General features: G+C 47.4%; 2 protein-coding genes across 8 annotated transcripts in view; one reads left to right on the top strand and one right to left on the bottom strand.

Annotated features, from left to right (window-relative positions):
- Positions 1-1628: 1628 nt before the first annotated feature.
- LOC122394109 (probable imidazolonepropionase) overlaps positions 1629-26937 on the bottom strand; it is a 27405-nt gene continuing 2096 nt past the window's right edge. Inside the window, exons 2-11 of the mRNA XM_043390715.1 lie at positions 19133-19448; positions 17743-17886; positions 16689-16860; positions 16247-16382; positions 15829-15970; positions 6124-6241; positions 4312-4419; positions 3026-3244; positions 2610-2770; positions 1629-2380 (exon numbers count right to left, since the gene is read on the bottom strand). Of these exons, the coding sequence (XP_043246650.1) occupies positions 2263-2380; positions 2610-2770; positions 3026-3244; positions 4312-4419; positions 6124-6241; positions 15829-15970; positions 16247-16382; positions 16689-16860; positions 17743-17885 (1317 nt within the window). The 5' untranslated portion in view covers position 17886; positions 19133-19448 and the 3' untranslated portion in view covers positions 1629-2262. The remainder of the gene's footprint in view (positions 2381-2609; positions 2771-3025; positions 3245-4311; positions 4420-6123; positions 6242-15828; positions 15971-16246; positions 16383-16688; positions 16861-17742; positions 17887-19132; positions 19449-26937) is intronic.
- Positions 19300-26937, top strand: part of LOC122394108 (translation initiation factor IF-2-like) — a 21768-nt gene continuing 14130 nt past the window's right edge. The window contains exons 1-2 of one of the 7 annotated variants that reach the window (XM_043390702.1): positions 20333-20359; positions 26798-26889. The gene's annotated coding sequence lies outside the window, so the exon portion shown is untranslated. Of the gene's footprint in view, positions 19467-20332; positions 20360-26668; positions 26699-26731; positions 26922-26937 lie in introns of those variants that run through there. The other 6 variants (XM_043390714.1, XM_043390711.1, XM_043390701.1 and 3 more) reach the window with 6 other exon arrangements.

The raw sequence follows: 26937 nt of genomic DNA, 5'->3' as shown, positions 1-26937 counted from the left end.
GCTGTGAGGCACCTCCGAACACGTGCCGAAACGGTGCATCAAAAGAAGGGGTGGATATGTGGAATAGGTTTGAGTGACGGTGATATCATTTTTATATGTTCAAATGTCCAACAATCGCGGATGAAATGATGTGCAAGTGTCCATAGAAAACATTGTTATTATGTGCATTAGGACCTTTTACTTTTTGACACTTTTAGTGAAACACCCTGAATGTAGTGAATGTAGATATGCAATTCCGTAAACCCGATTAGCGACCCTGTAAACCTGGATTATTGTCACTTAAATCACATGCATGAATATTTGCGGTGGCCCGTGGCATCTGGACTAACGTTTTCGCAGTGTTGTGTAAACGACTCCCAAAGTTGACAGCACTGGTTCGTTACCGACTCTTCACACTAACTATACTTATACAGAGCTTTTGTATAAAAAGTTACAGACTAACGGTGCCGACCGACAACGCCAAGCCAGTCTGACATGCTCGGACAAAACGAGACTAGACCAAGGTGGTCGCATTCATTTTTATTCGTGACCGGCCCGTTGTCCAATCCATGTGCCGTCAAATGGCTCAATTGTTGCTACAAGTGACCATTAAATTCATTTATGTTTTGATCCGAATGTCAATGAGGATGTAAGACCCATCCCGATGGAATGACAACAGCAGATCAATATTAAACTTTAATTGGAGTTGAATAAAATGTGAATAAAATAGGCGAAACCGATGTAAATAAGATATATCATGTCATTAAATATTCCACGTCAAAATTGCTGTAAAAAAAATCCTGCGAATTACCTATAGTGGCTAGCTATTTCCACAAAATTAGTAAATATGTAAGAAAAGGACGAGAATCTACAAAAATGACATTGCTTGGCTTTTTTAGTGCGGCTACAGATCAGTCTTTTTATGAATGATATAAATAGAATTTACGTCAAATTCCAATATCACTATAGCAATGCATCCACAATCCACATCAACAGGACAAAGCTATTTTTGGCATGTCCATCAGCCGATCACATGAGGTGCCCGTTTTATACTGAACTGGGAGGTCGCTGGCGCTCAAGAACCCCTGTCATGTCGGCAAGTGTCCGTTCATGTTGACAGGTGCTGTGCGGATGGTGATGTGTACCTTCATACAGTGACGTGGCGTCGGGTATTCGCTCGGCCATTCGCGACACGTCCTGTTCGGCGGGCCGGACATCCCGGGGCGACGGCGGCGGTAAAAGACGCCGTGGGCGTCAGGTCGACGCGTGTCTGGCATATCATTTCTTTTTACAGAGAAACCTAGCACTTGGGTACTCAAATATGCTCTAGATTCATCTGGGCCGCCCACCTCTCCTTTTCAGGGAGGTCACACCCAAGCGAGGCCTTTGCTCGTTCCTAAAGACACATCAGGGTATGAATGCTGAAAACAAAATTGGTTTGTTTGGGCGATGTTTTTAGAACCTTTTCGGCATACGTAAGCTAGTTTGAGTGCGTGTTATTTCAAATTAGCTCAAAAGAGCCTCGATTTTAATTTTTGTTAACAAGTCCCTCGCAACGAAATATGCCTTCATGCAAATGATATTAGTGCGTGCTACATACCTCTTCAACTTCGAAATAATGCAAGAAAAACAATATTGTGTTGAAGTTCTGTGAATCGCAAATAGATTGTCAATACCTAGTACCAACATGTTATGAAACAAAGATAATACCACAGATTAACTTCATCAGTTTGTCACCAATAATCCACGATGACTCAAAAGGAGTTCAGTGCTCACAAGTTATGCTATGCTAGACAGTTATGTTGCCTTTTATAACGCACACGGCACAACTATAACTTATATGGCATCATGAACTCAACTCGGAGCGTCCGAAAAAATAATGTACTCTGGAATACATGGTACAGCTACTAATCAACAGCGCGATCGACCCAAGACTTGTAAATAAACGGTATGAATTTGTCTTATCTTTGTCATTAATGACAGTTGATTATACAAGTCTGTTTCTTTAGATAAAAGTCCCTTTCAGTGGAATGCTTCTTTATTTGTATACGGCTGGATCATATTTTTATTTTAACGTTTATCGCCAGCTGATAACCGGCTACACCTATTAACAAACAACACCCCACATCCTTCCTCTGTTGATCATTCAGCTTCCATTTTCATCGGTTTCCTGTGCTCATTTTCGCCACCATCAAGTTAAAATTGTCAATCATTCAACCGCAAAGGTTCACAGTTCCTTCCACGTTCAATAAAATTTTCACGTTTCCATCGTTCATTCAGAATTCAGAACTGACTGCCGGGTCCGGCCGCTCCTGGACGACTGTGCACGACCTGACCGGCCTTGATCACGTGACTGATGATGTTGGACGCCTCTCCGAACTGGTAAATCAAGTGCTTCCAACTGAAACGATAGGACGCGTCGGTCAGTTGACGAACATCAAACGCGTAACTCATAACGACGATTATCTTCCGTTTTCTTCAAATAACAATTAAAGCAAGTTTATTTCATCGCCCTTTATTTATTGCCCACCGTTTAAATATCTCGACGAGAAACGAGTTCTGTCCGCGAGACTCCAGCCCTCCATGATACGCGGGCCCAACGCATGTTCTATCTACCGTCCGTGCCGTACCTGGGGGCGTCCAGGACGACCATGTCCGCCTGTTTGCCGACCTCCAGCGAGCCGTGGGTGTCGCCGCGGCCCAGCGAGGCGGCAGAGTTGATGGTGGCGGCTGCCAGCGCCTCCTGCATCGTCAGACCGAGAGTGACGCACGCCAGGTGCATCACCAGAGGCTGAAAGGAACGGCAGGCGGTTTGATTTAATTAGATTCGATAACTCTTAAATATAATTGGTTTTGAATGATATTATCCGATGTTTCACCATATTGACAACTGTAATATTTTCACTGTATTCTAATACATTATTCAGTATTTTATTTCTTTGAGGGGCAAATTGCCGTTACAAATCGAGGTCAAACTTGGCACCATACCGATTCCTGCCGAGTACCCGTTGCCGGTTCGGCACCTATACCGCACAGATCCCCTCACCATCGAGAGGCAGTAGGCGTTCGGGTTGAAGTCGGTGCCCAGCGCCACGGGCACGCCGTGCTCGATGAGCTGCCTGGCCGGCGGTGGTCGCAGCCTCAGGATGTAGGCGGTCGTGGGGAGCAGTACGGCCACCGTGCCGGCCGCCGACATGGCGCGCATCCCTTCCTCGGAGACGTGCTCCAGGTGACTGATGGCGGCGGCACCCAGCTCGGCGCCCATCTGAGGGCGCACGTCACGGGACGTTCGGCAGTCAACGGAGCGGACGGACATCGAAACATTTTTAGACGCCATTTGCACTTCTATGCGTACCTAAGCGTACCTAAGCGTACGCAAATCCATTTAACTGAAAATGCCGACCGCTTTATTTGATATTCCGGCGTTCCGACGCTGGACATCGATATCAATTTACTTGCAAATTAGGTTGGGATCTTGTTAGTTGTTAAACGCACCGCCGTTCGACGTGAAATTCAGTTTTGACGCTGGGAATTTCCCGGGTGCATTTCTCATTATGAGCAAAACACGGTGTCATATGACGGGTGAAGAGAAGATGAAATGTAATAGGGTGCAATATTTGACCACACGGGCGCCTTGCTAACCCGGAGCAGGTTGATGGGTCACCAGAGACACATAATTGTGTTCGATAGGGTCGAGGAAAGTGGAGCGCTAACACCGGGGCAGCATTCAATTCTTGGAAACGTCACGGTGGAACTATTCCAGTCTTGTTTTTCTCACAGACAATGACAATATAAAAACAATACAAAATAAAACCATCGAAGCGTTTGAGTTCCACTCTTATTCCACTCTTATTTGGGTTCCACTATATCAGTACCAGTCTATCGCCTGGTACCGGGTATACATACATAGACTGTGCCGCATGACTTGAATGTGAAGCGGCACAGGCTATTCATATTCCACACCCACCGACCCAGGCCGTCGGATAAGTTTCTCCCCCGGTTTCATGATCATTCCGAGAAGAGTTGATAGATTTGGCTGCTGGTAAGTTTCGATGTGTCGAGTGTGTGTGTGTGTGTGTGGGGGGGGGGGGGCTCAAATGCAATACGAGTCGCCCCGGCCGAAAAGTCGGAGAGGCTCAGCCCCCTGGCTCCCGCGCCTATGATACAGATTACAGAGCCCCTACCGATCAACATGTAATCGACTGTACCAACCTATCGTTAATGCCCCATGGTCGTCTTAGCCGATGATTGTAACTGTAAGCATATTTGACTTAAAACTATGGTCGGCAGACGGCAACCATTAGAGAAAGATACCAAATGCTGAGCTCTTACCTCAGCCGATCCCAGCGGATTCAGCTCCTCGCCGTGGAAGTTGATCAGCCAGCCCTGCTCCTTGCCAGCCTGGAGGATCCTCCTCGTCTCATCGACGTTGAACACGCCCTGTTTGTCATACGAGAACACCACGGTACAGTTCTGTCAGCGAACGAAAAACGACACCGCTCGCCTCAAATGTCACACTCCAACCTGCCGTCTATCGGTGCTACATTCAGCCCATCAACGAATTTTATAATCTCTGGAACAATTAAGTCACTCAGATGAGCATGTTTCATAGAATGCGCAGCAAAAGCGGTAGGATATTAGGTATTATAAAAAAAACATCGCTTTAGGTGCACAAATGGACACTGCATAATCATGCCGTCTCTCAAAGTGTTAAGAGGATTTAACTAGGTACTACATTATAAATTACCCATAGCTGCAAGAGCAGCCGTATGTATGCATGTATGTATGTACGTATGTATGTATGTATGCTTACTTTTTAATTAGGGTTCAACATTAATTTTTCTTTGACAGCTTGGTGTTGCATAGACCTCATGCCAAAGTCCCAACTCAGACCGTGTGTTTGAAAGGTGACCATTGCTGTCATAAGCGAGGAAAGTTAGCCATTGAAAGTTTGTTACAGAACCCTGTAGGTACGCTTATTTATTTATCTATTTCACGTCAAAGGTCCTATCAACACAGGTGTGGCTATTCCAGGACCAGAGTCACATTAAAAAGCGTAACGGGTGATCACTTACGTAAAAGCACACGCTCAAACACACACTCAATCACACGCTCCCAGAAGTGGGGTCGTCACGAGCCGACGCAACTGGCAGGCAGCTGCCGCTGGAGCATATAACTCCGCAGCTCTCTTTTGAATAGCCGCGTGTTCTTGTCACGAATGGTTTGTGGCAGATCATTAAAAGCTGTCACAGCGGAATATAAACAGCACCTCCTGCCTGATTCCGTTCTAATGGTGAGATCATTCAGCATATCGTCCTGTCTGTCGTGTGGTACGCTGACGAACGTAGCGCCTCTGCACGAGGCTGGCGGAGAGCGTCTCAGCCGCTGAGCAGTGGTTAGCATGCGCTTTAAAGGGACCCTCCCACCTTAACATTAGTTTTGAGTTGAGATAGCCAAGTTTGCGGCCAGGCTCAGAAACCACCATTTATCCTGGTCGCAACCCCCGCAGCTTTATGGTGTTCAAGAAATTTCTTCCCTTTACTTGCAGGGTGGGACCAGCGTGGTCCCTATCTCTTAACCATTACGGGAGTCTGATGACGTCATCAGGCTTTCGAACGTCCGTTAAATGTTTGACTAAAACGTTTTGTAGCACGCGGTGGTATATGCTGCTTTGCGCGCAACAAATGCCGCACTTTCAAATAAAGTCGCTAGGAACAGCGGAGATCCCAAAAAGTAAACAAAAGTAAAAGTCTAATATCTTGAAAACCGGTAAATACTTTTCGATGAAATTTGGTAGATATTCGTTTTTGCTCTTTCTGAACCGAGCGACATCACTTTCATGCCAATTCATTAACTTTTTGAAGGTGGGAGGGTCCCTTTAACAATGTCAGAGCGTGAAAGACATGCAAGTTGTGGGCTGAAAGCTACTTAAGTTCACGAAGGACCTCATACATTCCTTTGATCAAAAGCGCGGCATACGCAAAGCGCTTATAACACGATGACACTGCAAAGCCAAGCTAACACAGTACACACAGCCAGCATCCACCTTGCCGTCACTGAATGAACACAACGCTGACATTTGTGGCTGGGGTATTCAGCCGGGGACGTCACCAATGAGATAGCCGACAGGTAGATTGATCTGACCTTTTCACAGAAGACGTCTATGCTGTCCACAGCTAGTTCGCCGCTCTCCTGAAGACGCTTTATTTCGGGCACCATCTCATTGATGACGATGTTGGTGGCTTCCGATGACGTTTTGCCTCTGTTGATGAAAAGAGTGGCGCACAGGTTTCAGGTTCCGGTACGGCAGGCACTGAACGGATGACATGCTGCGAATGGTATCCTTCAAAATTGGCCGCATTGGATGTCTCTCTCATGGGGTGAACCGGGATATGAATGAAATGAATGGCTGGTGCGTGGGAAGGATTATCTGACATATAGGGTCAGCTTGGTGAAAAGCTAAAAAGCGGGATGATGAATGAAGCCCCTTGAGGAATAACTGTTAACTAAACATGAGCTATCCATCAGGGAGCATTAGCTTATCGACCGGTAAGTTTATGAGCCACAGTAAATGGCTTGCGTAGTGGTATCTATGATCTACCTGGTGAGACAATTCGCCTATTCAATGAAGCATGGGGAAGACGATCAACTGAATAGGACGTATTGGGACGAAAAATAAGAGACGGACTCATGAGAAACGGCCAACGGAAGTCGTAAAGGAATTAATGGCCAGAGACCTGCAGCTGCCCAGGAATGATAAACTATGTAGCGTAGCATTCACAGATGATTGAGAATAACACAAAATCATATTATCATTTGACTAATTCTGACATGATCACGTTGGTGAGGATAATTGTTTCATGCTTATAATACTTTCACTAACTCATTATTCCAAAGTGTGTATTCTGTAACACTCTCGTTCATGTCCCCCCAATCATGCACTAATAATTTTCTATTCAATGCACGTGACAAGTATGTAACGTGTTACACTACACTCGCTTCCAACAATAAGTCAGCCAACGTCACATCCTCCTTCCTCCGAGGACATTGAGGAGGATCTGACCTCCCCTTCTGTAGGTACAGAAACGATTTGGAAGAATAGTCCCTCTCTTGGGAGCTGGGTGGTTGTCTGCTGCTTTTTCTTAATAACTGCGTCAATGAGCTTAGCCACGTCACATGAGCCTAGACAAGCCACATCTTCCCTCCTCTGGCATTAAGGTAGCCTTGACCTGCTCCTCAGCTGATATGGAGACCGGCTCAGAGGAGGTGGCTGGGTCGGCCGCTCCTCCCGAGTGCCCATGTGGGGCACTGGTATGTACAGGTAATCATCGTCAGATGATCCAGCTGCCGGGTGACTACAGGTCTCTCCAGGTGAGAAGAGGCGAAGGTGTCGCCTGTTGCGGCGATACGTCCCGGCACTATCCGTCCTCACCAGGTACGACCGGTTCCCGAGACAGCTTGTGATCACTCCGGGAATCCACTTGTGTTTCCCTGGCGCAGGCGCCATGTACACGTTGTCACCCACACTCAGCTGCTTCAGATCCTGAGCGGTCCTGTTGTAGTACGTTGCCTGTTTCTGTTGCCGGTCGACTAGCTTACTCGGGACCTGTCGAACAGTTTCCGGCACCAGCAGTCGTGATGACGTTGGAAGTAGGGTCTTCGTCCGACGGCCGAAGAGTCGCTGTGCAGGTGAGCTCCCTATTCTCTCTGTCGGGGTGTTGCGCCAGTCCAGAAGTGCGAGAAATGGATCGCGGCTATCTTCCTGAGCCTTGATCATCAGATTTTTCAGTATTTTGACAGCACTCTCTGCTTTTCCATTCGACTGTGGATAGCCTGGCGAGCTGGTGACGTGTTTAAACTCATACAGCTGAGAAAAGGATTTGAACTCTGCAGAGTTGAACGGAGGACCATTGTCACTCATCACCTTGTCAGGAATTCCGTGCCTTGCCATTTGAATCTTGAGTAGTCTCACGATATCACTTGCCCTCTTGCTGATGAGGCGATCAACTTCGATGAAGTCAGAGTAAACATCTACTGTTACTAGGTATGAGTGTCCTTGAAAATCCATTAAAGGAAATAGTTCACTTTTAACATGGGGTTTGGAACTGGAATAGCAGTTTTGTTGCTTGCGCTGAGACTAGCACAAATCAGAAGCTTTAACGGCCCAACGATCACCCTAGACGAAGATATTCCATTTTTCGTTCCGAAAAGAGTGCCTTGCAGAGGAATGCGTGCCTTGCTGAGGAATGCAGTCACGTCATCGTCAGCCAATCAGAATGCTGCTTACAGCCGATGGGTTTGTCCTACGCAATATGATTGGTCAACGCGTAATAAGCTTCCGCGTCAAACATTGTTTTATATAGAATATAGTTCTTCTTATACTAAAATATACAAAATAATCCTTTTTACAAAAACGTTTTGTTTTATTTTCTGATCATTTTAAGCATAAAAAAACATAAATCCATAGCAAAATACTAATTTCAGGAAAGTGAACTATTTCCTTTAAGTCACATGCTATGTTCTGCCACGGCCGTTCCGGTACTTCATGTGACTTCAACGTTTCTTTTCTTTGTTTGCTCCCGTGGGCCATGCATGTTGTGCACTTTGATATGTAGTTTTCGAGGTCTTGGTTCATCCCTGGCCAGAAAATGGCTTCTCGTGCTCTCCTGAGGCAGCCTTGAAGTCCTATATGAGGAGTGCACGCGTTCTTTGAGTTTCTGCTTCGCTGCCTCTGGAATGCAGAGCCTATCTCCTTTGAGAACGAGTCCGTCTCTCATCGTCAGTTCATCCTTGACATTATAATACTGCCTTAGATGTCCAGGCACTCTGTTCTTGTCAGCAGGCCATCCCTGTTTGATCATCAGCTGGACGTCTTGCAACGTCTTATCCTTCGAAGTGGCTTCTACAATCAGCTCTTTCGTCATCTTTGAGACAGGAAGCCACTCGATGATGTCCACGTCTCTCACTTCAAATTCATCAGCCGAAGCAGTCTCTCTGACGTGGCACACATGTTCAGTGGGTGCGTCAGACTCGGTTGACTCTTCATGCGCGCGGCTCAATGTATCCGCGAGATACATTTCTTGGCCTTTCTTGTACACCACTTGGAACTGAAATTTCTGTAGTCCCAGCATCATTCTCTGTAGTCTCTTTGGTGCTTTTATCAGCTCTTTCTTGAGTATAGCTTCTAATGGCTTGTGATCCGATTCCACCGTGACTTCTTTCCCTTGAGTGTACCGCTCGAACTTGTTGAGGCCGTATACTATCGCCAGCATCTCCTTCTCTATCTGTGCATAGTTTTTCTCTGTCTCAGTCAACGATCTCGACGCATACGCCACAGGCTGCTCGTTTTGCATGAGGCACGCGCCTAATCCATGGTGTGACGCGTCTACCTGTACTACAACATCTTCGTTTACATTGTAGTACTTGAGGACAGGGTCACGCGTGATGATCTGTTTGATTTCTGCCAGGGCACGTCCATGGACATTTTCTTCGTAGATGAAGAGATTTTCCTTCTTTAGAAGGGCTCTCAACGGGGCAGATGCTTCAGCTAAGCGCGGTGAGAACCTTTGCAGATAGTTGACCAGACCAAGAATGCGCTGAACACCTTTTCGGTCCACTGGTGGAGGCATGTTGGTCACTGCACTGATCTTTTCCGGATCCGCTTTTAGGCCGTCTGCTGTGAACATGTGGCCCATGTATTTGACCTCGCTCTGTCTCAGTTTCAGTTTTTCGAAGTTCAGCTTTATTCCGACCTTTCTGCAGCGTTCCAGGAGGCAGATCAGCTTCTGATCGTGGTCTTTTGTCGCTTCATCACTGGTTGGTCCGACTCCATACACTAATATGTCGTCTGCGATGGGACGGACGCCATCAAGTCCCTCCAGAGCAAGATTCAACCTCCTCTGGAACTCTTCAGATGCTAGGCAGATGCCAAATGGCAGACGTTTCCAGCGGAACCGGCCCCACGGTGTCCCAAAGGTGGTCAGATAGCTGCTCTCCTCGTCTAGTTCCACGTGCCAATAACCGCTCTTGGCATCACATACCGTGAATACTTTGGCCTTTGTCAGCTCCGGTAAGATGTCTTCGATAGTTGGCAGAGGAAAGTGGTTGCGTTTTATCACTCGATTGAGTGGCTTCGGGTCTATGCAGATTCGTATTCCCTTGTTTGGCTTCTGCACCGCCACCATGCTCGAGATCCACTCTGTGGGCTCCGAGACGGGCTCAATAATCCCATCGCGTTCCATCCGTTCTAGCTCGGCTTTAACTTCTTCTTTCAGTGGTTCAGGGACAGGCCTCGTTGGTAACTGCTCTGACGGTTTAGTTTTGTCTGTTTGGATGTGCAGTTTTCCAGGCAGTCTGCCGATGCCTGTGAAGACGTCCTGGTATCTAGCATGTAGATCTTCTTTTGACTTTGGAATTCCATCTTCTTTTGATTGTGGAACCTTATTCTCTTCCTGTGATTCCAGCGTTAAGATATTTTCTGTCCTCACGCTGATGAGGTGCATTTCCTGCAGCGTTTTTGATCCAATCAAGGGACTGAAGTCTTCACGCACGACGATGAACTCCACATTGTAGCTCAAGCCGTTCCTGGGGTTCATGACGTCCATCTTCACCTTTCCCACGGGCTTGGTGATGCTCTTGTTGAACATCACCAGTTCAGTGGTGCACGGTCTCAGTTTGCTCATCTTTTGATCACGACATGCCTTTTTGTACACGTGTTGAGGTATGATGTTGGCTGTTGCACCGGTGTCCAGTTGAAACTTTTGTAGATGGTCGTTTTCCAGCAGCAGATGAGCGAAGATCTTGCCAGACACAGATCTATCTGAGATAGCCCCTACATCTAGGGACAGCACGCTTTCTGTTCCGCGACTCGTTTGGTTTTCAGTTTCGGCGAGTTCGACTGGTGCGGTGATATGCACTTCAGCCTGGTGACATCTGGAGGAGAAATGATTTTTCCGGCCGCAAGCTTGGCATGTTTGGCCCCATGCAGGACACAGCTCTTTTTTGAACATGTGTTCGCGGCCACAGAATTTGCATCTCCCATGGCGAGTACTTTGTGCTCGCTGAGACCGTCTTGGATCCGGCACCGTTGCTCTCTCCTCCTTGTATCGGAAGTCCCTCCTTTGTGTCTGAAGCTTGTGCACCTCCGCACCCTCTCGATTTGTCATACTGTCCATTTGTTTTTGGGTAGCTTCATGTGCCTTCACAACCGCGGTAGCTTTGGCCAATGTCAGATCTGGTTCTTGGAGCAGGCGTCGCCGAACCGACTCATCTGGGATCCCCAATACTATCCTGTCTCGGATCAGGCTTTCTTCCAGATCTCTATAGTTGCACGACTTCGCTAGTTTTCTCAGCTCGGCCACATCAGTCCCACGCACAAGGGGGAAAAGCTCAAAAAATTGAGCGCTCAAAAAATTGAGTGGGCCCCATTATGAAGGAATAGGCGAAACGATGGTATTTTACAATGCCTTTAGCGTCGCACTACGGCAAATATCGTATCCAAATAAGGTATCAATGGCAAGAGAGAACAACAAGGTTTCTTCTCGAACACTCGCCGTAATAATTTATATCGGTGTTCTTGGAAAGAAAGTACCCTAAAGACGCTCAACTTTTTGAGCGCCACTTCTCGTTCGGGACCGCGATACTCAATAAATTGAGCGCCACGACAGACGACAGTCAGCTGGCACTCAAAAAATTGAGTGCCGGCCAGCATCTACACTCAATTTTTTGAGCGTTCTCCGTGACATGTGAAGCCGGTACTGGCTGCCTTTTTTGATGTTATGTTCGTTGAAATACGTTAAACTGAGTTGAAAAAAGATATGCAGGAAGTTGAATGCTACGTGGTACCTAAACTTTTCACAAACCCATGGCATCATGTCACGTTTTCCGCTAGTGGTTTTATCGGTCGCCTTTCGGATTCGGCACACCTCAAATAATTAAACAGGGCTTGAATAATCCGCATGAATACTGTATTGATATTCTCTGACTGTAGTGGGAGAAGGGAATGCGTGAATACAGAAAGATATCCACCCACGCTTGAATATTGGAGAATTATAGCAGGAAAAACTGTATTGCCACGGTTACAACTTACAAGGCCATTGGCCGCAAACAAACAGAAATACTATACAATGTGGGTTAGATTCACAAACATCATCAAGTGTGGATCACAGAGACGAGCAAAACGACATCACATTATCGCATGCCAGCCCGACCTCATTGGAACCGGGTGACCTGCGACCGGAACCTGCGTCTTGCCAGCATACATCACGAAAGCAGGAGGCAGTGTCTTAATGCTTTGATCCAAAATATGCCATATAACAAATGATAAACGACCTAAGCTCGGACTAAGCTAATCATTATCAAATCCTTAACATGTAAAGGACGAATGGAAACATCGAGTATCAGACCAGCAGTAGCATAGCAACCCTATCACATCACAAAGAACACGCGGCATTATCAGACAGCCGTTTTGTTATCGGACTACAGGGCGTGGTAGCAGACCAGCTGCGAGGTAGCGGCGTGCGCAAAAGGGCGCGGGCACACCTTCATGTGACCGTGCGGACAGTGCACGCCCGGCGTCACATAGTGGGCGGCATCGGGCTGTCCCGGGCCAGCGTGCCCAGCCGTCGAAGCCGCACAGGTTGTCGGCGCATGTGGGCGCGCGCGGTCACCACGGCCAGCTGCTCACCGCCAGCACAGACTGCGCAGCGTCGCCGCTCCGCCGGCCAGAACACGCAGACAACCCTTCTTGCAGTTGCACAACACGTCGCCAAGCTCATTCACCTGCTCCACCACGTTGTTGACGTCACCGAGTCGTTCAAGTTGTGGCTCGTGCCGCCGAGCATGACCTGCCCGATCGGACACGGGTCAGCGGCTTCTGCTCCAGCGAAGTCTTCATCTTGGTGACGTCTTGCTGATCTCCACAAAGGCTGAGCAGATGACCTTACCCACAGGGACGGCCGACGTCCTCGCCAGCAACCGCTTGGTTGTGCAGATCTGCCGAAAAAAGAAAAGCTGTTGGTGATCTCAAATGATTTTCTTCTTTATGCAGTGGAACAAAATGGAAAATATGTCATACAACAAGAACTAAAAAAAGATGAATGGGTGCAACATTGTTAAAATTCTTCATTGAGTGAATTCTGCAAATGCTTTTGATGAAATGTGTGGTGATTATAAGGATCAACAGACCACTTTACTATAAAACTGCTCAGGATTCCCTGTCTGGACCTGTCAAAAAAAGTCCTGACTGCACACCAACAATGAGCATTTAATCCGAAACCTCTACCAGGTACCTAGGGATAATTAAATACAGGAAAATATTTCACATCATACAAATAAAAACCTTTACTATATTGAAACTGAAAATGTGATGTCGATCCAGTGACCTAAGGGTCTCAAAGTATGAATAATGAATTAATCTATATTACAAATATGGTGGTGACTGCCGACTGGCAACCTAGACCTTGAAAGTGGCCTTGCTTTTCCGTTGACTCCGATCCTCCAGATGGAAATTATATAAAGGATCATTTTTATCTTATTTCATATGAGCCAGTCAGCAAAGTAGCTATCCTGTTTCAGCATTCACACACACAATAGTTGACTGTCAGTCTGTCATGCTGCCAGTGTTCTGAAGTAACGAAGGAGTTGAGTTTTGCTGATTATAAATTGTGATGTTATGTAAAGGACTGGAAAATGAATGTGAAAACTATGAAAACATATTGGCAGAATATTTTCACTTACTATCAGGACATATGGATAGAGAATACATTCAAATTCACATGAAATGCCAAATTTCAAGGTACTCAATCACTGATAGCAGTGGACTATCATGTGTTAATGTCAATTATATGAAAGTTAAGACTGAAACTACCTTTTACCTTATCATACCTAATGAAAAATTGTGTGAATAAAACATTCACAGCTTCTTTGAAGCACTTGGACCACTAAAAAGCAAAAATTTTCACGTAAATATGTTGTGTCTCCTTCCTTCAAAACATCATATCGGATGGCGCCACTTTCGTAGACAGTTTCTTATCTGCACGCAAATCGAGGAAAACGTGAATTGATTGACGTTTACGTGTTTCCAAATTTAAAATTACAGCATATTCAAACTTTTCCTTGTACCTTTTAACATCTATGTATAACTAAAACGATAAAAACTTACCTTCAACACAATGACGACAACCACGCGACCCGAGACATCGCGACGAAATAAACAAACGGCGCCGCCACACGAAAAATATTCTCCGATACGGGTAATGTGAAATTGAGTCGCAATCATTTTTGGTAGTATGAAAAATGCTCTTTCCAACAGAACCCTAGTAAAAAACGTGAATTGACAAAAAATCACTTTTATTTCAATATAAATATTGGCCTGTTTTTAAGTCATCCTGGCATGCCGTAAGATTTCGACCTATAAATTGGTGTTCCCCCAATCATTGAAGCCTGAGCAGTGAAAAATATGAAAGCCTAATCTGTTTTGCATCATTAGTCATTCTCCTAGGGTGTTGCCATTTCTCCCTGGGTGTTGCGAGTTGCTTTTGCAAAACGTGTTCCTGAAACGGCTCAATTTTTTGAGCCCTCAGCATTACGCCTATGGGAGCCTCTGACGTCACACGCTCAATATTTTGAGCGCTCAATAATTTGAGCTTTTCCCCCTTGTGCGTGGGACTGACATATAAATCAATACTCTCACTGCTTTCCTGATTACGCAGGTTGAACTTGTATCGTTCGAATGTCTCATTTGTTTTCCCGATGCAGAATTCTTCGAACTTTTGCAGAACCACGTCGACCTGCTTTTGTTCTCCCTCATCTGGACACAGTCCATCGAGAACGTTCAACGCTTCTGATCCCAGACATGTGAGCAAGGTAGCTGCTTGAACCTCCGCCGTTTTCTCATTCAGTCCTGTTGCGATGCTATAATTATTCCATTGGCGTCGCCATGTCTTCCATGTTGCAGTCAGCGCGTCTGTATCTGTCAGTGACAACGGCGGCGGAATGGGGAATCCGACAAACCCGTTACTTGCCATTCTTGCACAGTGAATAGGTAATAAGATACTCAAAGCTCACAGTACCTATTGTCTGAACATTACGTTAATATTATTCTTAGCGTGAGAGCTGGGTTACACCCCACTTCTGACACCATGTTTCATGCTTATAATACTTTCACTAACTCATTATTCCAAAGTGTGTATTCTGTAACACTCTCGTTCATGTCCCCCCAATCATGCACTAATAATTTTCTATTCAATGCACGTGACAAGTATGTAACGTGTTACACTACACTCGCTTCCAACAATAAGTCAGCCAACGTCACAATAATGTCGAAACTTTAAAAAAAAAAAAAAATGATGCGACGGACATGATAACAATTTTCATATACCTAGTCAGTTCACGGACAATGGTCATCGCAACTAAATAAGAAAATTTCACGGATAGTTTTGAAAGTGAGCAATTTGAAGCAGTCAGTTTGGTTTTGGCACGATTAAAACTCAAATCCAGCGCCCAGCGGGCTCAGTCAGCGCTCGGTCAGAGTCTCGGTCAGCGCTCGGCCAGAGCCTCGGTCAGCGCTGCACTCACACTCCGCCAGCTCGAGACGAGAGCTAAACCTCAAATCACCTGTCTCAACCCGGCATCACACCCGAAATCACATGCCTCACCGAGGAGCCCATGTCTCACCCGAAATCCCATGTCTCACCGATGATCCCATGTCTCATCCGAAATCCCATGTCTCACCCGAAATCCCATGTCTCACCGAGGATCCCATGTCTCACCCGAAATCCCATGTCTCACAGAGGATCCCATGATGTCTCACAGAGGATCCCATGCCTCAACCTGGGTCCCATGTCTCACCGGGGCACGGAGTGGGCGCCGCAGAAGGTGGAGGAGATCTGGACGGGTGTGTGACTCCGCGCCGCCTCCAATACCCGCAGCTGTTTCACTTCAGTGACTGTGTTCAGGCCGTAGCCGGACTTACACTCGGCCAACGTTGTGCCTGAAACACGCACACCCGTTTACAAACGCATAAACACACGCTATTAATTCACACTTCATGACTCCCCAGGGGCCTTTATAATGTATTGCATAATGAATATCTCATGGGCGAAGAAAATAAATTAATCTTAAGCCCTCAACAAGCGAATGTTGACCTTTCGGGTGTTTACCGGTGGCTGCCATCACGTCTCGTCTTTTTCAAGCTTAACGTCATGTATGTATAGGTCACGTCAGATCACATTACATCACGTCTGCCGCCACACTCGGCGGCACCCACCGCTGATGAGCATGCGGTGCAGTCGGGGCAGCAGCGCCTCCAGCAGGTCGGCCTCGCAGGCGGCGCGGGTCCGCTGCACGGTGAAGTTGATGCCGCCGCCGGCCTGGTGCACCTCCATGTAGGTGGCGCCGGCCAGCTGAGGAGGCGAGCGACGGTGGTTGTTAGATGTTAGTGTTTGTGAGGTCGAACTGGCGAGGAGACGTTAGATGTGGGCTGTGGCCAACACCTGCTGTAGAGCAGTGTACCGGGATGGGGACACAGGACTAACCATTTATGGCAGGATAGTCCTGCACAGGCGCCCGACGAGACACTGGCATAGCACAGACGGCAAGTAAACTGGTCAACAGATTCGAACGATGGGCCGTTTATAGCAAAAATATTATCTCGAGCACTCCACGTTGAATATCATTACTTTTGACACCACAACGTTGCGTGCGATCACCTTCATGGCGAACTCGTCGACCCGGTCGCCGGACCAGACGGGATGGGTGTGTGCGTCCACCAGTCCGGGCAGCAGCACCCGTCCGGTGGCGTCCACCACTTGGTCAAAGCGCGACTCCGGGTAGGCGGCCAGCACCGTCTTGTTGGTACCGATCGCCGCGATACGGCCATCGCTGAGGGGTGAAATGGGACGGCAGCGGTCAACTGGTAACAGATGGGGACCCAATACCCGCCGTAATGCGGTCAGATGGGACCGTAACGGGCACGTGGACGATTCGATCCAGTCTGTCGCGAGAAACGGGAATCGAGACGGCCACCTGAGGCGACAATAATGGTGGCGAGAAGGGGAGAGACCGAAACTACGTAAAACTTTTTTACAGGCTATGATGCATTGACGGTAATTCCCTCGGGATAGATGAGGTCAGGCCCAAAACTTACACCGCTAATTTACACATGAGCATGACATTGGATATGGACACTGGACAGGTTGAGACGATAAATGCAGCAATAACCTTTCTTAAGTCGTACCTAAGGCTAGAATCATTATAAAAAAATCGTTAATCGTAAATCGTTAGATCGTTGAGGCGCTTGATGTATTTATTTTAACTGAATTACGACTTAGCTGCTAACGATTTACGATCAATGATCAAATACGATTTTAGTCTTTAGAGTACCTAGACTAACGATTTAGGCGAGATCATTGCTGAATTTATTTTTTATCCGTGAACGTTTCGATACTCGCTCCGGTCGCTGTAGTACCTATAGTACCTACGGGCTACGTAGTTGCTGCATCGACTAAACGTAAAAAGCCAGTCACGGTATATAGAGAACTAAGCTGGTCTTCGTCCGACGTAGACCAGCGCATTGATTGTACGTAGTTTGATAAAAATAGCCCGGATGCTATATTACGAACCGCGTGCTGCGACCCTGCACGACGTTGTTGAGTGCGGACTGCGGACTGCTGTTCGTATACGGCTGCCGGTCGCCGGACGTCATATTCAAAATCAGAGTTTAGCATGGCTGATGCGTGCCTCACTCCGATCCGTGTGCCCCACCTGTCGACGGCGACGGCCAGTCCGGCCGAGTCGGTCTCGGCGGTGAGTACGGCCAGCCGGTCCATGTCGGCTCCCCGGAGTGACCTCTGACCCTGGTCACACACCTGGACCACCTGGCGAGCTGAGTGCACCAGCAGACGCATCCTGCGGCGACACCAAAACGCAGGAGAGTGCGGGGCGCGCGAGCAAAGGTGCAATGTCCCCTACGGTCACTGTAAAACGTCATACCTGTCCTCGCAAATTTAGGCAACACTCATCCTTGCAACACTCATTTAGGTACAGAACTAAAAATAAGTTATTAATATTCCTTTGTGATATTATATTAGTTTTACAATTCTCTTAGTATGATGTGTGCTGGCAGAAATCAATGTCGTATCCCGGAGACCAGACACCTTTATTTCGCGCATCGCCGTAAATTGAGCGACACCGTCACAGCGACACGGCGCTTCACACCGGTAACTCGGGAGGAGACGGTCGGAGACTCGGGACATCTGTATGGCACTTAGCGTTAACAGATTTCAATGAGACGCTGCCATAATTGTTGCATTACGAAGGCGCTTCTATAACCGTGTTGGCAGTTAACCCCTTTACGCACATGAGTAGGTACGACTGCCTATAATCTAGGGAGCGAACGAAAGATGAAGACAAAAGATGATAAAAAAGATGCAGATCTTTAACACGCTCCGCTCTTTAGACAAGAATAAGAATCCTTAGCCAAATATCAATGCAGGGTAGGGGCTAGCGTCATGTGTGATGTGACCCATCAATGTCAAACGGATTCACCGCCCTTGAATCATTCAACAGATACTGATACCGCTCGTGCTGACAGCTATAATGTCATGTGCATCCATTCGGTGGTCGCTGAACTTATCCGTTCGCACCCTGTCAAAATGCAGCCCGGCGACGCTTGAGAAACACGAAAATTGTAAATTTAATGAGACGATGAGTAGCCGGCAGGAGCTGATCAAACACTGTTACACGACATTTATTGTGTCATTACCTTACACATGAGCATGGGCTATGTGAAAAATCACAATGAAAACATTTAATTAAATCTTTATTGATTTACCTTCGCGTGCAGTTTTACCTAGCCTATGACGATGAATTACGATCGGCGGTAAAAATCAAACCGCTCAGACAAATATGCGCAAGATATTAAAAAGTCGTTTGGGATTAAACGTTCTCCAGGTATTAGGAAATAATAGGTGAACCAAAGATACCTAGCTAGGTAAAACATCGACCGCTCAAACTGACGCCAGTATTTCTGTCTTCTACCACTTCTTGTCCGATCGGTACCTACCTTCTTTTTCTTTGACCAGGACAGACAGGCCATGCAGACTGAGGCAGCCTACTAAACCACTCAGTAACTCAGCTCCGCGGCTGAACTCACCTGCTGAGTGATGAGTTGGTGAGTCACGTGAGTTGTAGACGGCGGCTATCTGACCGGCCAGGCTGTCTGTCAGGGCGCTGACACTCAGCTGACACTGACGGCGGGCACACGCGGCCTCAGTCGTCCAAACAAACTGGCCCGGCCGCGGGTTGGCGGAGCGGCGAGCCGCGCCTCCCGGCGTCCGGGGCTATCGCCGTCCCATCAGAGGCCGGCCGGGCGCCGCGCTGACCTTCCCCGCGGGCAAGGGGGCCGCCGCCGGTACCGGTGCGACGACCGATCACCGACATCTCAGTGGAGGGTGACACCGCGAGTGTCGCTGTCAGAATCAGTATCGGTCAGTGTCAGAACTCAGAACCAGTGCCGCTTCTTATGCGTCAGTAACACTCTGCCGATGACGTGGGTCCTTGTACCTCGTGCATGCGTTTCAGTTGTGTGTCCAGTGTCACTCTCAGTGATGCAGGCATGATTTGACACAGACATCCCCCGTGGCCGTACGCTGCTAAAAATATAAGCGCTCCTGCTGAAAATGTCACCGTGTCACGGATGCAGCTAAGCAAAGTGTGAAATAAGCATAAAAAGGCCATTGCGTTATGACTAGGCTCCCTCAAGAGCGAATGTGCACAACGTGCAACCGCACGCGATGCGCAACATCCACAGACCACATGTGCGTATATTTGGCGTCAAATTCGTATTCGCGTGGAAAAAATGATAAAAACTATCAGCGGACCCCTAGGAATCTCTTGCAAATTGGTCCACTGATACAATAAAATCTTCTGATTACGATGTTGATTATAAATAAGCGCGGCACGACCTACGAACGGAGTCATAAGAGGTCAAAGGTCACGCACCGTTGCCCATTATCAAAAATACATTGTATGCGGACCCCTAGGAATTTTTTGAAACTCATTTCTACTATATATTTTCATCTTCTGATCACAATGGTGTTAATATCTAGGCGCGGCACGCCCTACGAGCTGAGATATGACATTACCAAATTATGCGTGGTTGCCTTTTACAAAATAAAATTTATGTGCGGACCCCTAGGAATCTATTGAAATTTATCCCAGCGATAGATTAAAATCTCCTGATCACGATGGTGATAAAATCTAAGCGCGGCAAGCCTAAAAAACTGAGAAATCAAAGATCAAAAATAAGAATCAATTGATTGGCTTTATGACGCATGGCAGACCAAATTGGCGCAAACAATATTTCTGTGTGAATATCGTGGTCATATATATATATATATATATATACAGACTCGACCAACGAATCGGTTGACGGCGTGGTTCGCGTGGTTTTATAGATTAGTAGACTTTTTGCAGTTTCCCTTAAGTGCTAGGGTGTTTTTTACGGGATATTCTGTTCCCGTCCTGTTCAGCATTTCTTTTTTATCAAAAATAGCCTTGTCTTTGCGTGAAATTGAATTCTGGTGGATTTAGTCTCGACAGCTTTTCGTCTCATTCGTCTCACTCTGCCCGAGCGGCTTCCCACTATTAAAGCAAGATTCCACGGTGAGTCTGCTTTCCCTCCTCTTCACGTCTTCATTTTTTGTTGACTACTCTTTGGCAAGACTTGTAATTTCCTCACAAGATTATCTCGCTTTTTGGTGTCGTTCTCTCCAGCTATGCCAGCCATGTTCTCCAAGGCGGTTACCGCTACTGACGAAGGTCAGTTCCTTCCCACTGGACCTGCTTACCTCCTCGTGAGATTTAAGGAAAAAAACCAAAGCTTTCGGAACTTCAGCCCTTACAAAATTCGAGATGAGCTCCTGGACGTGATCCATTATGCAGCTGCTAAGGTTTCTGCACTTCGAAGCGGCTCTCTGCTTGTCAAAACGAGGGACATGTACCAGACCGAGGCTCTGCTAGCCTGGAGGTCATTCAGGGGGGAGGACATCTCTGTAATTCCAGCAGACCGCCTAAACCAGGTGGAGGGGATGGTCTATGCCCCTGAGCTCTCAATGGAGTCTCCTCAAACCATACTTGAGGAAAGCCGTGACCAGGGTGTCACAAGTGTCACACGCCTCCCTTCAAAAAATTCCAGACCGAACCCACTGCTCAAGGTGAGGTTTTCGGCCACACAGCTGCCTGAACACCTTTATGCAGTGTACATGCGCTATGAAGTCAGGCCATCTCACCAGCTGCCTCGGCGCTGTGGCAAGTGCCAGCGTTATGGACACGGACAAGGCACATGTAGGTCTCGTGCTGAAATATGCAAACGTTGCTCAGAGGAGCATCCGTCTACAGGGTGTGTCGCCCCTCCCCACTGTGCTGCATGCAATGGACCGCACCCAGTGACTGACAAGAACTGTCCCGTGTGGGTTGCAAAGGTGCAGGAGCTCCGCGAGGCCACACAACGCAGATCTGGACACGTGGCTGGCACCCACGGTGGGTCACCCCCCATGACCCAGCCCAGCACCTCCCACCACGAGGGAGTCCCGCGCCATGTGGGACAAACACAGGCTCAGATATCCCAGGCTGCAAACCGCCCACAGGACTGGCCAGAGCTCCCACCCCCTCGGGATCTGCCCCATGTCGCACGTCACGCAAAGCTGACGCCACCAGCCCGCAAAGACACGAGCCCGCCAGACCACCCAAGCACCCATGCTCGGAAGCGCACGGCCGCGACGCCGGAACTCGCTCGGTCTATCGATGTAGGCTGCGCCCGGTCGACACCGACACCCAAGACAGTCCACCCTGACTCTCCCACCGTGGTTGATCAGCGAGAAACAGGCCCGCACAAAAGTGGTGGGACACGACACCAGGCCCAAACACCAGGCACCTGTGAAATGTCCCCCAGCAACCCAACTGGCGTCTCCGTAGTTACACCACTCCACCGGACAAGGGCTACAGATTCCGACGACGACACATGCTATGATGCCAATACGACGAGCGAGGACGAGGAGACCCCCAAAATGGTCGCCGTGTCTTCCGTCCTGCGATCGCCATCAGTCATTGATGACAGCGATTCCGACACTCAGCTCACCCTCCATGCAGAAGGCCCCAAAACTCGCCTCCGAGCACGCTCAACAAAGGAGAGGAAAAATGTGGGCCTTCGTACCCAGGTCGTGACCAGACGATCCTTCATCCCAGAATAGCGCGCCAAACAAACTAGATAGCTGCTGCAATGGATTTTTTGCTTCAATGGAATGTAGGAGGACTTCTATCCCATTTGTCTGAATTTAAACAGTATATACAAAAGGAAGCTCCTCTTCTAGCGGCGATTCAGGAAACTCATTTTAAAAGCACAGATCATTACAATTACAATGTGGCTGGATATACTTTGTACAGACAGGACATAAATCTAGCAAATAGACAGGGTGGCGTAGCTCTTTATGTAGCAAACTCAGTGTCACAACGGAAAACAAACATAGCTTCCCCGCTAAATGTTGTAGCAGCTACTGTTTCACTACTAAACCGCGAGTTGTTGGTTGTTTCAGTGTATTTGCCGCCAAATGCAACTGTTGTAAACCAGCAAAATCTGAATGACCTTCTAGAGCAAATGCCAGAAAATTGCCTTCTGCTCGGCGATTTCAATGGTCATAGTCCACTATGGGGCAGCCGACACTTATCGCCGAGAGGCAGGATAATTGAAGCTGCACTAAACCGCCAGTCCCTTGTAGCTATGAACGACGGCAACCCAACGTTTGTCAGTAGTAGCTACCACACAACCTCTGCAATTGACTTGTCAATTTCTTCCCCGAGGATCGCACCGCTCTTTAGATGGACCGTAACATCGGATCCGCTGTTTTCAGACCATTATCCAATTCACATCATGCTTACCAGTGCAACCACGCTGTCACCAGCACCGACACTGAAGGTATGGCAAACAAATAACGCGGATTGGTCGGGCTTTAACGCAAAGGTCAACAGACATGCTCCCTACGGCCTGTCTCAGACCATTTCCAATTTTATGGGGGCTATGAAGAAATCGGCCAGTGAAACGCTAAAAGAAAAAACTATTAAGATTGGAACTGCAAATGAATCTAAAAATCTTGTCTGGTGGAACTGGAAATGCCAAAGAGCCAAAGCAATAAGAAAAAGAGCCTTCAGAAACTTCCAGAGATGCATATGTCCCAGACATGCCCAACTGTATACCGCTGCCCGTAAAGAATGTGCGGAAACTATATACAAAGAAAAGAAGGCGGCATGGCAAAACTATGCCGCTAAATGTAATCGTTTTACCCCGCTCAGCGAACTCTGGAGTCATGTTCGTGCTTTCGCCTCACGACGAACTAATTTAGGTGCCTTTCCGCAATTGCTTTCAAACAATATATTCGTAACTGACCCAGTTACCGTCACAAATATATTTGCCCAACACTTTGCCAACACATCGTCTACAGATATTTACTCCTTGAGCGTGCATCGAGCTCTCGTTAATAGAACAGTAAATCTTGATTTTTCTTCTGCAAACTCTGAACCATACAATGCTCCTTTTACCCTAAGAGAACTTAAACTATCCCTAGCAAAGGCAAGCACTAAAACTTCGGTAGGACCAGACTCCATTCCATGATCTTTTTTCACAAAATTGAACGAACTTAACCTTTCCACACTACTGATAGCATTCAACAAACTATGGACTGAGGACAACTTCCCGGATGAATGGCTTAAAAGTATAATCATACCTATCCTCAAACCCGGCAAAGACCAGCACGACGCAAATTCGTATCGCCCAATCTCACTAACCAATTGTGTCTCCAAGATTTTCGAAAGAATGGTAAACAGGCGCCTGCGATTTTACCTTGAGAGCAACCATTGCATTGATATATGTCAAAGCGGTTTTCAGAAAAATCGTAGTACGGCAGACAATATCATTCGCCTTATCTCGGACATCCAGGTAAACTGGGAACATAGGCGACCGACTGTTGCTATTTTCCTAGATCTAATGTCAGCCTTCAACAAGGTACACAGTTCGACGATAATTTATAAGCTGCACTCAATCGGAATCAGAGGCCATTTGGCTGCGTTTCTTCAAAATTTCCTAAAACCCCGAACTTTCAAAGTTCGTTGCCAAGCGACACTTTCTGACGACTTTGTAATGGAACATGGCGTCCCTCAAGGCAGCGTGCTGTCACCTACGCTGTTCTTGATTGCCCTGAACGATATGCTCCTACTCCTGCCACGTGTTCTAACATTTTCTGTCCGCTATTCGCTTTTTGCTGATGATATAGCAATATGGGTATCCCACAAAAACTACAAACAGGCTTATTCTATATTGCAAACAGTGGTTGATCACTGCGTTAAATGGTGCACAAAATGGGGATTCTTTTTGTCAGCACCAAAATCAGTCATGATGGTCTTCAAACGTGGACCCCGTCCATCGCTTGAAAGATCCCCACACATCGATGGGATTAAAATACCTTTTTCCACGTCACACAAATTTCTAGGGATCATTTTGGATACTAATCTAACCTTCCGTCAACACGTTGAGCACCTAAGAGCACGTTGTATTAAACGAATCAATGTCCTAAGATGCATATGTGGGTTTTCTTGGGGTGCGGACAGGAAAACATTGCAAATGTTGTATATTGGGCTAATCAGATCTACGATTGAGTACAATTGTTATCTGTTTAGCACACTGTCGCCCAGTTTATGCAAACGTCTAGAAGCCGTTCAATCAACGTGCTTGAGACTTCTAACTGGGGCTTTTCGCACATCGCCAGTTCTTGCGCTTCGTGCAGATACCGGCATTCCAGCACTTGATGACCGACGCGTCTTTCTTTTCCTCCGCTATTACTACAGAGCAAAAAGTGTTCGAAATCACATTGCGGTACCAGCAATGGAGGCGAGGAAACCAAGAACCCGACGCCCACTGCGTAGATCGTGCTTTCTACCCGGGTGCCTTGAGCAAGCTCATCAACTGCTAAACATTAGGCGCACTGAAGTTACTCTAAATCCTCCTATGATTCCATTTTGGCTCCTCAAAGACCTATCCATTGAATTTCTTTTTGATTATAAGAAGACCAGTATACCTCCGGTGGAAGCTCAAATGCTCTTCCAGGAGTATGTAGAGCTCAACTGCGACTCTGCTTTTTTCTTCACAGATGGCTCATGTCACGAAAATCAGATAGGTTCAGCAGCCGTCGGCCCTGGGCTTAGGTTTGGGACCCGGCTTCAAGAATTTACGACAGTCTTTAGTGCCGAAGTTCACGCAATCGAAAAAGTTATGGAGCACATCAAGGCAGAAAAGATTGATCGGGCAACCATCTGTACTGATTCGAAATCCGCTCTTCAAGCACTGGAAAGGACCGATAATGTTACCCACCACGGTATCTACAATATTCTCAGGATCACATCAGATCTCAATGAGGGCCAGCATGTGACCCTTCTTTGGGTTCCAGGTCATTACGGTATTGCAGGAAATGAACGTGCGGATGTCCTCGCAAAGGAGGCTGCAATGCGACCTGATCCAGTTGTGGAACCTATGGCCCAAGGGGACGCTATTCATATGATAAAAATCAAATTCGCCGAGTACCTTCAACGCAAATGGGACCAACATCATGCTGCACATATGTATGCGATCAAACGAGAACTTAGAACATGGGTCACATGTAACCAACCAGACAGGATACGCGAGGTGACCCTGGCCAGATTGAGGTGTGGTCATACTCGCCTCACCCATGGCCACCTTTTTGATAGGACGGGCCCTCCGATTTGCCACACCTGCGACACACGCATCTCCGTAGAGCACATTTTGATCGCATGCACGGCATTGCATCACGAACGAAGACACATCACTAACTATCTTGCGGTACAACACCTTAAAAACGACCTCCCGACGCTTCTCGGGGACGACACAACATTGACAAACCTGGTACTTGATTTCGTCCTAACATCACCCTACTCAGAGCTACTTTAACGGCCTTGACTGTTAGCAGGCGCCCGTTTCGCTACCACCAGGCTGACTTGTGATACGGGATGGGTCGGGTTTTTCGCTGGTGCCGAAACACAGAGCTTCGGTGGCAGACGGGTTTTCTCCTGCCGCTGGAGCAGGCTTAGAGGCTCAGCGGCCCAGCGAGCTACACCAGCGGACCCCGGCCGCTGAACAGCGGCGGCGGCCGGGTTGAACGACCACAGACAACCGTCGGCCGCCAACTGCAGCAGCGACAGATTCCCCATCCTCCAAACCATTCCTTTCATCGTGACGCTTAAACATTCACAAACCCCATCCCTCCCAGCGACATATCCCCCACTCTTCAAACCATTCCTGTCATCAAACTCTCGTAACCTTACCATTCACAAACTTCCTCCTTCCCTCCCTTCACAAACATCAATTTACCGGTAAGTTTCACTGTCATTTATGTGTCTTAACGTAAATTCATGGGTTTTTTTCCCATATTCATGGCATAGTACATGGATATGGGTTTTCCCATGTTGTCTTGCTGTAAAAGTGGCCACCGGTCTTAGTTAGGACGGCCGGTTTGTTTTGCGCGGCGTAGTTAGGTCGCCGCCCTCCTCGCGAGGCCGGTAACGTAAGTTAGGGCCACTAAAAAAAAAAAAAAAAAAAAAAAAAAAAAAAAAAATATCGTGGTGTGATATTGTGCTGGTTTTAATCGAATAATCGAAGGTCTATTTGCTCAAATCATCAGACATGGTAAGCACATGTCTGATGATGTGCTGATGCTCACCTGTTAGACTCTCCTGTTTCATATCCTCCTTCCATCAGATCGAGAAGTAAGGAAACGGTGAATGACAGAGAGTTGCGCCAAGTATTCCACAGCTAGATGCAAGTTGGATTCGCATGGCAGAGTTGCAATAGTGAGTCTGCTATAAGGTAGTCGGTAGAAATGGCAAGTATTTACTTGA

Source organism: Amphibalanus amphitrite, unplaced genomic scaffold (genome assembly GCF_019059575.1).
Source record: "Amphibalanus amphitrite isolate SeventyFive unplaced genomic scaffold, NRLGWU_Aamphi_draft 000574F_arrow, whole genome shotgun sequence".
NCBI classification, from domain to species: domain Eukaryota; kingdom Metazoa; phylum Arthropoda; class Thecostraca; order Balanomorpha; family Balanidae; genus Amphibalanus; species Amphibalanus amphitrite.
Note: the sequence above shows the minus strand (reverse complement) of the source record. Positions and strands in the feature narration are given on the sequence as shown.